The sequence below is a fragment of the Molossus molossus genome, unplaced genomic scaffold, assembly GCF_014108415.1.
Source record: "Molossus molossus isolate mMolMol1 unplaced genomic scaffold, mMolMol1.p scaffold_m16_p_7, whole genome shotgun sequence".
NCBI classification, from domain to species: Eukaryota; Metazoa; Chordata; class Mammalia; order Chiroptera; family Molossidae; genus Molossus; species Molossus molossus.
The window spans coordinates 110,936,087-110,950,268 of NW_023425401.1; the positions used below are offsets into that span (position 1 = coordinate 110,936,087).

Genomic DNA, 14,182 nt, shown 5'->3' on the forward strand with positions numbered 1-14,182 from the left:
ACCCTTAGCGCTGAATCACCTCAGTGTACGGTGTATTCAGGACGAGGTACTTTCAGCAGGAAAATATTGGTCGGTAAGAACACATTGAAATGTTAAATACCATGAGCCCCGAAACAGGGGAGAAACTTGGTAGCAGGCAGAATGTTTACCCTTTGTCCAAACTTATTACCGGACTGCTTTCCTTAGGACTCAAGGATTCTATCGGAATGTATTTAGGTGTTTTATTAATTTGCCTGGAACTTGGAAAACGCTGCATGGTCAGCGTCCAGGGCTGGGACGAGCCGTCTCTGGCCCCGTGGTTCCTGCAGAGCCGCTCACCCTGCGTGTGTGTGTGTTTTCAGGGAATACTACATCACCATGGTGAAGTGGGCGACCAGCACCAAGGTCGCAGTCAACTGGCTGAGCCGGGCGCAGAACGTGTCCATCCTCACCCTCTGCGACGCCACCACCGGGGTCTGCACCAAGGTACGGGCAGGGTGGCAGCAAGCCCCTGGGCTCGGTCACTGCCACCTGCACACTGCACAGCACCTGCTGGGCAAGGTGGCAGCCTGGCTCCAGGTCGTTGCTTTGGTGCCACCTGGTGGCTGGCTGCAGCACTGCTATACACCCAGGGCTTGTTCATCCAGCGGCCGGCAGTCTTTTTGGACCCTGAATTTTCAGTTCCCAACCGAAGAGAAAACAGGCTGGCGAAGCTGCTCTGCTGTGACTCGGGCGCTGCAAAGCAGTAGCTCCCCCTGCGCTCCATGAATCGCAGGGATCCGTTACGGGGCCTCCACCAAGGGGGGTGGTTGACCCGGGGTTTTGCACACAACGTAGAACAGATCTAGATTATCCGATGGGCTCACTTGAGGAGAAGGGAGGAGAAATGGACACCCCGCGAGGAAGCTGGAAATTGCTGGTAATTCTTTTACCGGTGCCCCTGATGTTGGGGTGCCAGGGACAGAAACTCCATTGCCAGCAACTGCCCCGGAGCCTGGAGGCCAAATCAGCACCTGGGACAGCTCCATTGCACCTTGGGTCCCCTCAATTGTACTCAGGAGCTGTGCCTTGGGGTTCTGAGGTTTGATCTTCGATGATGCATTATCCCACATAATATGTTTTTAACCCCCTTCTTTAAGCCTTGTTTGCTTCGTTTTGTTTTATTGTTGGCAGTATTACAGATGCCCTACAGTGTTTCCCCCCTCCTCCCCTCTAGCCTACGAGGATTGTCACTCAGCGCTGCAAGCTGCAAGGTTGACATGTGTCCGCATGTGCACACACGCACAGATTCCTAAAACAAAATAGCACCTGAGGTTTGCCGGTACACGGGCAGGTGCCTGGTCAGGGGTGACCATCTACGGGGCACATGGCCGGTCAGGGTGACCACTGAATGGTAGAAGTGCCCCACCTTCCAAAGGAGTCCTACCTGCCGTGGATTTGTCCTCATCGCTGGGGAGAGGGACATTTTCTTGTTCGGGGACACGGGTTCAGCTCTGAGCTGCACTGTGAGACACAGCAGAGGCCCGGACCACCTCGTCCTGAGCAGTGGCCCCGTCCTGAGTGGCCACCTCTCTGTCTGTACGCACACAGCTGCCATGCAGGGCAAGTCAGCGGCTTCTGCTCTGCAGACCACACGTGCAATCCCGCCCAAGCCCTTTCTCTGAAGCTCTTATTTCATTTCAGAAACACGAGGATGAGAGTGACGCCTGGCTGCACAGACAGGTAACTGCCCCACGGGTGGGCTCCCGCATTCCCCACGACACCGGCCCCCACTCTCCCTCGGGGAGGCTGGGGTGTGCGCGCAGAGATCAGCATCTCACAATAACTCCCACGGGAACCCCAAGTAGACACCTAAGCGTGCATGCTGGTGAGGGGGGCTGCCCGGCCACCGCCCTGCTCCCTTCCACGGCCCCGAAACACATCTGGGGTTGTCTTGGAAGTCACTGCTCCTGACAACATACAGTGTTTGGTGAAACCTAAGGTCTCAGTTACGTGATGCCCTTTGGGTGAATTAAAATGGTGAGTCGCCCTGGCCGGTTTGGCTCAGCGGTTAGAGCGTCCACCTATGGTCCAGAGAGACCCGGGTTCGGTTCCCGCTAAGGGCATGTACCTCGGTTGCAGTTTGTCCCCGGCCCTGGTTGGTCGTGCGGGTGGCGACCACTCGGTGTGTCCCTTTCGCATTGATGTTTCTCTCTCTCTGTCTCTTCCTCTCTCTCCCTCCCACTCTATCTGTACAAAAATGGAAAAATGTCCTCGGGTGAGGATAAAAAAAAAAATGGTGAGTCCATAAAAGTTGCCTAGCGGTGACCTACCACGGTAGCACAAAACAAAAACATGGGCGATAGTTCTGTTCTCTCCGCGTGGTTTTGGGGGGTCTCATTTGTGGGGGATGCTGCTGGGGTTCAGCACCAGCCTTCCTGGGGACGTGACATCAAACCCAGTCTTGGCTTTGCCATCCTCAACTCCGATAAGAAATGCCCATTAGAGCCCTGGCTGGTTTCTTTCAGTGGTTGGAGCATCAGCCCCTGCGCTGAAGGGTCACGCGTTCGATTCCTGGTCTCCGGCACGTACCTGGGTTGCAGGTTCGAGCCCAGCCCAGTCAGGGCGAGTGCAGGAGACAACCAATCAATGTGTCTTTCTCACATCGATATTTCTCTCCCTCTCTCCCCCTGCCTTCCTCCCTTTTACTCTCTCTAAAAATCAATGGAAAAATATCCTCGGGGTGAGGATTAACAAAAATAAATAAAAAAGAAATGCCCATTAGAGATGAGCTGACTTTGGGTGGTGGGCACACAGTGCAATACACAGATCTTGTAACATAGAAGCCCACACCTGGAACCTACGTGATCCTTTCAATGTCACCCAGTACATTTAATCATATAAAGAAATTAATAAGTCAGTAAAATGCCCCTGTCTCAGAGAGAGGCTCTGAGAATTAGAGATCACAAGAAGTCAGGAGAGGCCTACAGTAACTCACTCCATGACCAAAAAACTAAGCATTAAACTTCCACAAAAAATAAAACCCTAAACATTGGTATATATTTTTTTATCCTCACCCAAGGACATGTTTGCATTTATCTTCAGACAGAGCAGGAGGTAGAGAGGGAGGGAGAGAGAGACAGAGAGAAACATCGATGTGAGAGAGACACATTGATGGGTTGCCACCCACACAACCCCAACCAGGGCCGGGGACAAACTGCAACCGAGGTACGTGCCTTAGTGGGAACCGAACCCGGGTCTCTCTGGACCGGGCCAACTCTCTAACTGCTGAGGCAAACCAGCCAGGGTGGTATATTCTGTTTTTTTTTTTTTTCTCTTTCCATACCTGACATTAGAAAGAACAGGTGGCACCCTGGCCGGTTTGGCTCAGCGATTGGAGCATCGGCCTGTGGACCAGGGGGTCCCGGGTTCGGTTCCTGCAAGGGGCACGTACCAAAAACAAAAAACGAAAAAACAAAACAAAGAACAGGTGGGGCGTTTAGGAAGCTCGCTTCCTTCTCAGCCTACCCCATGGGGTGGGAATTCTGTGGGGAAGTCCCTCCAGATCTGAGTCTGAACGTGGCAGTGGAGAGAACACAGGTGTGCTGAGCCCTGTTCACGGGAAATCGGTGGGCCGGACAGTGCCCCTGTCCCCCGTGGCTCTCCGAGAACATTCTGGCAGCTCTGGGTGGCGTGCCCCTCCTGTCCGTGGGTGAGCGGTCTCTCCCAGCTTTCCAGGCCCTTACCTCAGAGGTGCTGGCCTCAGGATTGGACACTGTTGCTTTTAAATGTATCCATTTAAGCATATCTACTTCTAATCCCTGCCCATCTGATCCCAAAGCAGGATGCCCACTTCCGGCCACTCCTGTTTCCCTGTGCCCACGTTCCGGTGCCAAGTCCAACCTAAGAAAAAATGAAGAACAAGAGCTTGGGGACCCGAGACACTAGCTGGGGCGTTTTGCGGGGACTGGGCCGGGGTTGGGCTGGGAGTCCCCGACTGCCCCCTGGACCGACGGTGTCTAAGCGTAGGTACCCGCAGCGATGCCACGGCGTTCCCCTTACATCGGACAGAACGCCAGAGAGGCGGAGGACCAGGAGAAGCCCTGTCTGTGTAGTTACGTGCCCGCCACTGACGGATTGTACCAGGCCTGTGCCGCGCTTCGTGGACTTTAGAAACGAGTCAGCTGCTCCCCCTGAGAGCGTGAAGGCTGAGCCGTGGCGAGAACCTTCGGCCTGTGGATGGACTCGGGGTTGTTTCCACCGTGAACGAGACGCTCAGTGAAGGCAGCAGACAAGGCCGCCATGGCGTGTTCCCGTGGAACGTCCGCGGTACACGAACTTGCAAAGCAGGAGGCGGTTTCACGATGCCCGCAAAGCAGGGAGCGGGAGCGCCGGCCAGCTGGGCAGACGCCGTATCCGGCCGGTGGGGTTACTTCGCAACGGGATACCCGCGGTGCTCGTACGACCTCGCGGATGCACGGAGGTGCCCCTGTTCGGCTCACGGTTATGCAAATGTTTTATTTTGTGTTATATGAATTTCATCTCAACTTTTGTTAATGATGAACCAGCTAGAGCCTGGAGTCTCCTGGACGGCATAGTGAAGAAGGGGCGTCGGGGGTACACGTGAATGTCAGGGTTCGGCAGATGGGAATCACCTTAAAATAAGTCCCGAAAACGCAAGTGCTTAGCGGTCGGCAGCGGGAGCGGGGAAAATGGAGAGACAGGGAGGTGGCGCACTGGGACCCGGCTCTCCATGGCACGCAGATGAGTGTCTAAGGAGGAGGAGGTGAGGGCAATCTTACCAAGCACCTGCCACAGTGATCTTTCTGCGAGGCGGGGCTGTCGGAAGGGCGGGTCGGAGGGTCTGCCCCCTTCCCTGTCAGCGGCTCTCACGCCTGGCCTGCGTCCGGCAGGTCATCTGCAGTGTGGAGGCCATGGGGCTGTCCCTTCACTCACCCCTTCAGCTCTGCAGAGTGGCCCCAGAGGCTGAGCCATCGGTGAGACTTTTCTGTATTTCCCAGCCTGTATTATCGCCCCCGTGGGAACACCAGGCGAGCACCCAACAGGCAGCCTCGGTGTGATTTGAGAAGCTGAATCTTTCCGCACAAAATCAAGCCAGCACTTGAAAAGCAGCACGAGGTATAATGTTTACACGTTTACAATGTAAACTTGAAAGCACGCACCAAGCAAACAGTGAACACTTTTAAACGGCTGTGGGAACCGAGTGGTGCCGTCTCGGGTTTCAGAGGCTCAGTCCTCCCAAAGGAAAAAGGGGTCCTTTCCTCTGAGCGAGATGGTGCTTTCACAGGAGCGCCGGGGTCACAGAGAAAATCCACTTTCAACCATTTGTCATGACGTCCCTTCCGAAGACAACTTTTATAAATGAATCCACAGGTGCTCTTTTTCAAAAACAATCTGTCGTTTTCTGCGCCCTTCAAGATACCGGGAAGTCTTACAAGGTGATTTAGGAACTTATTTGCAGCTGGACCTGCCATCTGCTGCCAGTGAGGCTGCTGAGCACCAGCCATTACAAAGGAATCCCAGATGCTCACCCCTGCTGGCCCAGGCAAAGTGTCGTTTGAGGAGAAGACTGGAGTCTGGGAATTTGTACCAACCTCCCGGAGACGCCGTCTGCTCAGATCATCTGTCTGCTAGTTACTCATTGCCAGGGTAGTGGGGTGAGCTAGAACAAACCCGGGCATCCATCTCAACCTCTGTCTCCCTCTCTTTTCCTCCCATGTCCATCCTGAGGCAGTAGGATCCCCCACAGAGACTCCAATGAGCCAACGAGAAGAGCAAATGTGTGCATGTGCCCCGTGGTGGAGACCCACCAACTTTCCTCTCCTCGGGGAATATTCCAGAGAAAGAAGCAGCCTCCCACCCCGACACACACGCACCCCATCACCACAGCCTGGGACCTTCAAAGTCGGTCCTGATGCAAGTTCACTAGCAGCCCTGCGCCAGACCCATCGCCCTTTGATTAAGAGTCGGTCCTCTAGGTCAATTTCTGACCGTCTTGCTTTAACCAAAATTTCAGTTTTGTGGTTTCAAAATTTGGCCAAGATGAATGATCTGAACCATGGAGAGACTTGGCAGAAAGGCTAACAAGAGTTCACGAAGAATCTCACCAAGGGAAAGGACTCATTTTGCACAGATCTGCTATGGAGAGACCAGACATCGTGTGTGATGAACTCCCTGAGCCCCAGAGAAACTAGAACTGCGTTCCCCCAAATCCATGAGTCAGAATCAGAATTAATATCCAGCTCTCCTAACCCTTGCGCTTTCTCAGTAAAAATCCATTTGCTGCTGGAGACACTGGGTCTCAGAGAGACTCCAGCACAGACTGTCCCATGGATTCATGTAAAGATGACATTCCTGGAACCAGTGCCTTGTTAGGATAAAAACAATGCTTCTAACCAGAATTAATTCTTTACTCTGTATCCAGAATATTTTTCTCTGCCAAAAGTACCAATCCTTCCCCAGGAAAACGGAGGCACCGCTGCGGTATCTGCCCCGCATTTGGCAAACAGAAGTGCGTGTAAAAAGCCCGATGACCTGCCTGTTTTCTCATTTCCTCCACTTCTAAATGCCGTGCCTCCAACTCTAAATGGAAAAATAAATATTTGCAGATTAAAGGTTTCATTTCATTGCAAATGTTCCTGGAGATTAAATGTCATTTTAATCACATGTTAGTTTATTTCTCTGGGCACATTGTATTTGCATGCGTTCGCTCGCCGCGGGGAGATGAGGTTCCGCATGCCAGCTGGGGCTCATTTACTATTCGCGCTCATCTCTGCGAGGGGGGCGCTCCTTGAATCAGAAAATGTGTATCGTACCCAACTAATTGGTGCTCACCAGTGGAAACTTTCAAAACCGGGCTTCCGAGAGGCTGAGGTGATGCTGCACCAAAATCCCGTTTTGCCCATCAAAGTGACAGCTGTCAGTGGGCTGAGCAGTGACTGCTCAGCTTTTAGGGGACTGAGCGGAGACAGTGGCAACTGGCTTTGAATCCAGCCTGGAATTCCCTCTCCCAGGGACAACTGGGGATGTTGCTTTTGTTTCTCATCAACTTTCCTCTAGTAAAAAGCGATGCTGTAGCACAGTGAGCACCTGGGAGGAGGTTTCCTCCCACGATTTCCTAGAATGGATACAATGTTCCTAGGATGGATACAGTGTTTCTAAAATGGATAAGCTGTTCCCAGGATGGATACATTGTTCTAGGATGGATACAATGTTCCCAGGATGGATACATTGTTCTAGGATGGATACAATGTTCCCAGGATGGACACATTGTTCCCAGGATGGATACAATGTTCCCAGGATGGACACATTGTTCTAGGATGGATACAATGTTCCCAGGATGGACACATTGTTCCCAGGATGGATACAATGTTCCCAGGATGGACACATTGTTCCCAGGATGGATACAATGTTCCCAGGATGGGCACATTGTTCTAGGATGGATACAATGTTCCCAGGATGGATACATTGTTCTAGGATGGACACATTGTTCTAGGATGGATACAATGTGTCTCTGTGTGCAGTTCCTGTCCTCTCCTTGATCGGCTGTTCCATGTAAGCTGGATTTGATAAAATAAAATAAAATAAAAAAAACAAAGATAGCAAGGAGAGAATAAAATTTATTTTCAGGCAGAATCAGGTATGGGGTTCAGAATTCTGTTCTTTAGTAGAGATCACTGATGGCCCCGGAGGAATTCTGCAAAACGCCCCAGTTCCAACAGACCTCAGTTAAAGGGGTACACGCTGCTCGGGGCTGCCTGAGCCGTGGGGCTCCCATCCTGCCTGCAGAGCATGGTGACATGCGGGGCCACTCTTTAGTGATGCTTAGCATGTCCCCTGTGAATTCCTCATTTTTTCTCTTGCCTTTGAAAACTGGAGGCTGGACTCCCGATCCAAGGACGGGCCCCCACACAGCGCTATGCTTTCAGCTGCTTGTCTGATTAGAAATTACATAGCAAAGGCCCCGCCAGGAGCGTGTATCCCGGCTCAGCCTCTTGAAAACAAGTGATGCGTTTGCCAGGACTCACAGGGTTGCTTCGCCTACAGAATGAAGAGCCGGTGTTCTCCAGGGATGGACGGAAGTTCTTCTTTGTCCGAGCGATCCCACAGGGAGGGCAGGGCAAGTTCTACCACATCACCGTGTCATCTTCCCAGGTAAATCCCCAAGTTCCCTCAACTGCTGTGCCCGGTCGGGGACGCCCTCTAGTGGCTGAGCATCTCAGCACACTTGTCATCTTCCAGGTCCCTGGATACTAAAACTGGGAGGGGGGCGTTTCCGAAGGTGGGGCAGAGTGGGGCACCGGTACAGGCCTGAGGTTCCGGTGGGTAGTGGGTCCCATTGTGCCCTTTCTGTGGTCACCCCAAGTACAAGTGACACTTCTGACAGGTCAGAGGGGACTTTGGTGTGCATTGTTGGACGTGAGCCTGAGGACTGTACTTGGTATGACGGTCCTGCACCTTTCAGCTTTTCCTCTCCTTCTGCGGAGTATCCCCTACTCTGTCCTGGGACCCAGGGCATGATGGTCCTACACCCCAGCCTCCCAAGGTGTCCCACCCTCACATTAAACCAAATGCCAGTCTTGTTCCGTCACACTGCCGCTAGTGATGGTCATGACCCTGACTCTGGGGTCCGGTTCCGAGGGCAGCCCTGAGCACACCTGTCAGAGCTGAATACAGTGGTGTAGGGCCACGCGACAGCCTGGTGACTGTGTCCTGCTCAGGGGTCACTCTCGGGAGCCTCCCACCTCCTCGCGGGCTGCCCCCCGGAGCTGAACTTTCAGGGACTCTGTCCTTACGAAGAGGTTGAGGGTGACATCCAGGAGCACGACCCTCATGCCCTTGTGTGTTCCATTTGTGAAACAGTCTAACATTATGTGGGACCAGGGCAGGTGCATACAACGATTTAAAATAAGGTTATCAGAGAGCGTCTGTGGATCTAGAGTAGAAGGCTCGTGTTTGCGATGAAGCCCAAAAGGCAGTTTCAGAAACAAAGTGCCAAGAGGGTCCCGGTGGACAGGAGGGGACTGGACTGTGACTCTGACAGGGACCAGTTTTCTCAGAGGCTGAGCGAGGGGCAGATATCGTGTTCAAGCCCCATCGTGACATGACATGCCTGTCTGCACCCGGCGGACGTCGTGTGTCTGTCCCCGTGGTCCTGGTCCCACAGCTCAGGTCCCTGGGCTTCCTCGCACACCACCTTCGTCGAGATTCAGACATGTTTACGTGTCTCCATCCGGCCCAGGCCCTGCCCCATCCACATCTTAGCACGTGTGGGACCCTGTGACGCAGCCCAGCAGCGAGCAGGTCCCCACCCCGCCCAAGAGCCTCTCAGACACGCCCAGCTTCTCCTACACCCACCTGCACCACAGCTTTCATTTCTGTGGTCCCCACGTCCCCGCGGTGTTTGCCTTGGACAGTGGCCTGATTTCATCGCCATCCGATCGGCCCCTGCCTCCCAGGCTCCCGCCACCCAGAACAGCCAGCCCGGGGCCGGTACCTGGGCCAGCCCGAGGCCTGCACACCCCGCGGCAGATCACAGCCCGGTCCACACAGTCCGTGTCTGTCCTGTCAGGGTTGTTGGAACGGCTTGGCTCCGGGACGCTCGTAGCGACAGTGAGCCTGTGACAGGTGTCCCCTCCCTCCCTCTCTCTCCTCACCCTAATCCACCCACGTGCCCATATCTCTCTCCTCCCTCGCTCCCCGTCCCCCATGGAAACGACCACTGATTGGTTCACACATTTTAGAGAAACAGCATCCACAGCACATGAAGTACAGGCCCTTCTCCTGAGATGTGAGTCTCTCAGTGGGGGTCAGGGGGTCCTGGATGCTCAGCGTCACAGCCGGGCTGACACCCGGAGAGGGAGAAGGCTGTGGCTGGGAGCGGAGACCAGGTGGGCCGGGCTGGCGGCACCATCCACACACCAGTGCCCGGGGGGCCGGGGGTGAGGGAGCGAAGTTCGGCGGGGGCCCCGTTCTCGCTCGCTGCTCACGGCCTGTCTGTTCCAGCCCAACAGCAGCAATGACAACATCCAGTCCATCACGTCTGGTGACTGGGACGTCACCAAGATCCTGTCCTATGACGAGAAGCGGAACAAGATGTGAGTGTGGGGGGGACCCTGCGGCCGGGACAGGGCCCTTCCCCCTGAGGCGCCAACCCAGTGGCCGCCTTTCAGAGGGGTCATGGTCGCTGGGCACAGACTGCGGCCCAGCAGCCCCTTCTCCCTGCTTAGACGCCCCGAGGACCTAGTTTCTCTGTGGACATAGTCGTAGGTTCCCACCTGCCAGCCCAGATCCAGGACTGGGAGGGAGCAGGGGTGAAGCTGACTTAGCAGCCAGGCCTGGGGTGAGCCCGCAGGGTCAGGAGCACAGGCCTGGGGTGAGCCCATGGGGTACAGGAGCGAGTCCTAGGGTGAGCCCACAGGGGACAGGGGCGCAGGCCTGGGGTGAGCCCGCGGGGTCAGGAGCAAGGTCTGGGGTGAGCCCGCGGGGGACAGGGGCACAGGCCTGGGTGAGCCCGCGGGGGACAGGGGCGCAGGCCTGGGTGAGCCTGCGGGGACAGGGGCACAGGCCTGGGGTGAGCCCGCGGGGACAAGGGCACAGGCCTGGGGTGAGCCCACGGGGACAGGGGCGCAGGCCTGGGTGAGCCCGCGGGGGACAGGGGCGCAGGCCTGGGGTGAGCCCGCGGGGACAGGAGCACAGGCCTGGGGTGAGCCCACGGGGGGACAGGAGCACAGGCCTGGGGTGAGCCCGCGGGGGGCAGGAGCGATGCCTGGGGTGAGCCCACGGGGGACAGGGGCACAGGCCTGGGGTGAGCCCGCGGGGACAGGGGCGCAGGGGCAGTACTGGTGTGTTGAGTCTTTGCAAGACCAGGCATTAGGCCAAGTCCTTGGGGGCAGCCTCTTATTCGGGTGAGGGAGGCTCTTGCCCCAGGGAGGGTCCCGCCCCATCTGGGACATAAAGGAGCTGAGACGGAAAGGAGCTCCGTGAGCCACCCCAGGTGAGCAGTCAGTCCAGGTGGGCTGGGTCCTCTCAGGCCCCGGGAGCCAGGCCCACGTGCCACTCTGCTCCCTGCTCACCTGGGAGAGCCCAGGTGTGACATCCATCCATGAGGGTGACCGCCCAGGCTTTCTGTCCGGGGTCCTTACTCTCCAGGTTAACATCCTGCAAAGCAACCCCCGCATCTGAATCCAGGGGCCCACGACCACCATCCTCCCCCTACTGCAGAGCCCTGTGGGCAGGTGCGGGGTACCCAGCCAGCTGAGGCTCAGCCGCCCAAATGCAGCTGCACCCGAGCGGGGAGCGGGGAGCGGGGGCCGGGCCGAGAAGGGTCTGCGGCGGGACCTGGGCTGAGGCGCACACCTGCCCGGAGCCCACTAACTCCCGTGCACCTGCCGGTCTTCACAGCTACTTCCTCAGCACCGAGGACCTGCCCACCAGACGCCACCTCTACAGGTACCGGGGACCCTCCCGCGCGCTGGGGGCTCCCTGCCTGGGTGGGCGGCAGGCTGTTGGGGTGCACCTTCCAGGAGCAGCTCCGGGGAGGTGGCAGAGATGAGTTGCTCTAAAGTCTGGAGGGAAATAACCAAAACTGCTCAGGCTGCGCTGCTCCTGTCACATGGATTTGCCCCTGTTTTCTCCCGGTGGAGGCTGGAGGGCTTCTGTGGCCAGGCAGATACTGACTGGGAGGGGGCGCTCTCAGCCGGTGTCCTCGGAGGCACAGCCTGCTCTGGGGACATGCTCCAGTCACTGTGCCAGTTCGAGTTGTTGGTTCTGAAGTGGGTGGGGTGGAAATGGGGCCACCTGTCACCTCCTGGGTGCCTTCCAGACTAGGAGGGTGGCAGCTGGTCACCGCCTGCGTGCACATAGCCACCTAGAGGACATCCTTCCGTGTAGACCTAAGGGCTTGGGCGGGCGACTCCCAGCCCAAGGGAGCTGAGGCTTGGTCTCCCCCTCCCCCAGGTGGCGGCTGTGTCCCCCTGCATCCGCTGGTCCGTGCACGAGAGTCAGGGCCAGCATGAGGGGTGCCTGTGGAGGGGAGCAAGCTGGCAAATCCACAGGGTCACTGTCTTCCCTCCACAGACTCCTCGTCACTGCCCGCGGGTCAGGGCAGCTCAGCTCAGTCCGTCCCCAAGTCCCCCCAAGGCGACCAGGGCGGATGCCTAGCTCTTTCTTTGGCTTCATGTTAGAAGGGCGTCTTCTCCCCCCACCGGGAAATGGCTTCGCTCTCGTAGACGTAGACGGGTTCCGAGTGGGCCCTCCCCGCACCAAGCGCTCAGACGGCAACTCCCTCCGGGCATTTTAACAGACACGCCGCATCTTTTAAATTTTGGAAACACCTTTGAGGCCCTTTTGAGGGGACATCATTGATCAGAGTGGCCCCGAGGTCCCCGCTCCGTGAGGGCCCCTGAGCGTGAGGCGAGGTCTCACTGTTTCGCCGTCTGGGGAGTCCGCTTTGCGAACAGCCGGAGCTCAGCCCGGCGGTGTTTCCGGACATCCTGCTGGTCACTGCCGGCCTTAGTCCCCGCGAGGGGTTCCGGGACACGGAAGCACCCATCCTCAGAGAGCTGCTCTGGTGTGGCTCAGTGGCTAGAGCATTGGCCCTCGGGTCCCAGGTTCAATTCTCAGGCAAGGGCACGTACCTGGGTTGCAGGTTCGATCCCTGGCCCCAGTGGGGTCACGCAGGAGGCAACCAATGGCTGTCTCTCTCTCACATTGATGTTTCTCTCTCCCTCCCTCTCTATCTAAAAATCAATGGGAAAATGTCCTCAGGTGAGGATTAACAAAACAAGAGCCGATCTGTGCTGGGGAGACAGACGTGAACACAGAGTACTCCCTGTCCTCACTTCAGGGTGTGCCCGGGGCCTGCCTGACCACGCTGACCCAGCCCACCACAGAGCGGCGATGTCCAACCTGTCATCTCATGGCACATACAGCGATTTCCCAAATTCTCCCGCACACCAAAAAAATACACGTCTTGCCAATCTGACCCAAAAAACAGGTCTCATTTTGATTCACTCCCACCTGACGGCTCGTATCGTGTTGGCTGTTGTCATTTTTCTTACTTGACCGTCTAAGGGGAAAGAGGTCAGAGCCCCCGACTACACAGTCAGATGTGCAGGTTTTAAAGAAATCGTGCAGCGCGCGGTGGAAAATCGCCGCTGAAGGGGGTCTGTGCTGAGATCTGTCCAGGGACGGGGAAACAGCCCTGCCGGGCGGGGTTCAACAGGAAGGAGGGTGAGGGGGGCAGAGACACCGGACACCTTTGCAAGACAGAGCTCGGCCAGCAGGGGGCCTGGATCTTGACCTCTGCCGGCTTCCTCCTCCCCCGCTCACGCCCCCTCCGTGTGCCCCTCCAGCGCCAACACCGTGGGCAATTTCAACAGACAGTGCCTGTCCTGTGACCTGGTGGGCAACTGCACCTACTTCAGCGCCTCCTTCAGCCACAGCTCGGACTTCTTCCTGCTGGAGTGCCAAGGTAGGTCCCCTGCAGGCCACGTCCGGGTCCCCGCTGGGCTCCGAGGGCTGGCCGCGTCCAGATCCCCACTGGGCTCCGAGGGCGGGCCGAGTCCGGGTCCGTGCTGGGCTCTGAGGACAGGCCGCGTCCGGGTCCCCGCTGGGCTCCGAGGGCGGGCAGCGTCCAGGTCCATACTGGGCTCCGAGGGCGGGCCGCGTCCAGGTCCATACTGGGCTCCGAGGGCGGGCCGCGTCCGGGTCCGTGCTGGGCTCTGAGGACAGGCCGCGTCCGGGTCCCCGCTGGGCTCCGAGGGCGGGCCGCGTCCGGGTCCCCGCTGGGCTCCGAGGGCGGGCCGCGTCCAGGTCCATACTGGGCTCCGAGGGCGGGCCGCGTCCAGGTCCATACTGGGCTCCGAGGGCGGGCCGCGTCCGGGTCCGTGCTGGGCTCTGAGGACAGGCCGCGTCCGGGTCCCCGCTGGGCTCCGAGGGCGGGCCGCGTCCAGGTCCATACTGGGCTCCGAGGGCGGGCCGCGTCCAGGTCCATACTGGGCTCCGAGGGCGGGCCGCGTCCGGGTCCGTGCTGGGCTCTGAGGACAGGCCGTGTCCGGGTCCCCGCTGGGCTCCGAGGGCGGGCCGCGTCCAGGTCCATACTGGGCTCCGAGGGCGGGCCGCGTCCAGGTCCATACTGGGCTCCGAGGGCGGGCCGCGTCCGGGTCCGTGCTGGGCTCTGAGGACAGGCCGCGTCCGGGTC

General features: G+C 57.6%; 1 protein-coding gene across 1 annotated transcript in view; it reads left to right on the plus strand.

Annotated features, from left to right (window-relative positions):
- The window catches only part of DPP6 (dipeptidyl peptidase like 6), a 404,487-nt gene that overhangs the window by 353,924 nt on the left and 36,381 nt on the right, over nucleotides 1–14,182 (plus strand). The window contains exons 11-16 of the mRNA XM_036246681.1: nucleotides 342–465; nucleotides 1,663–1,701; nucleotides 8,026–8,133; nucleotides 9,985–10,076; nucleotides 11,383–11,430; nucleotides 13,335–13,453. Of these exons, the coding sequence (XP_036102574.1) occupies nucleotides 342–465; nucleotides 1,663–1,701; nucleotides 8,026–8,133; nucleotides 9,985–10,076; nucleotides 11,383–11,430; nucleotides 13,335–13,453 (530 nt within the window). The remainder of the gene's footprint in view (nucleotides 1–341; nucleotides 466–1,662; nucleotides 1,702–8,025; nucleotides 8,134–9,984; nucleotides 10,077–11,382; nucleotides 11,431–13,334; nucleotides 13,454–14,182) is intronic.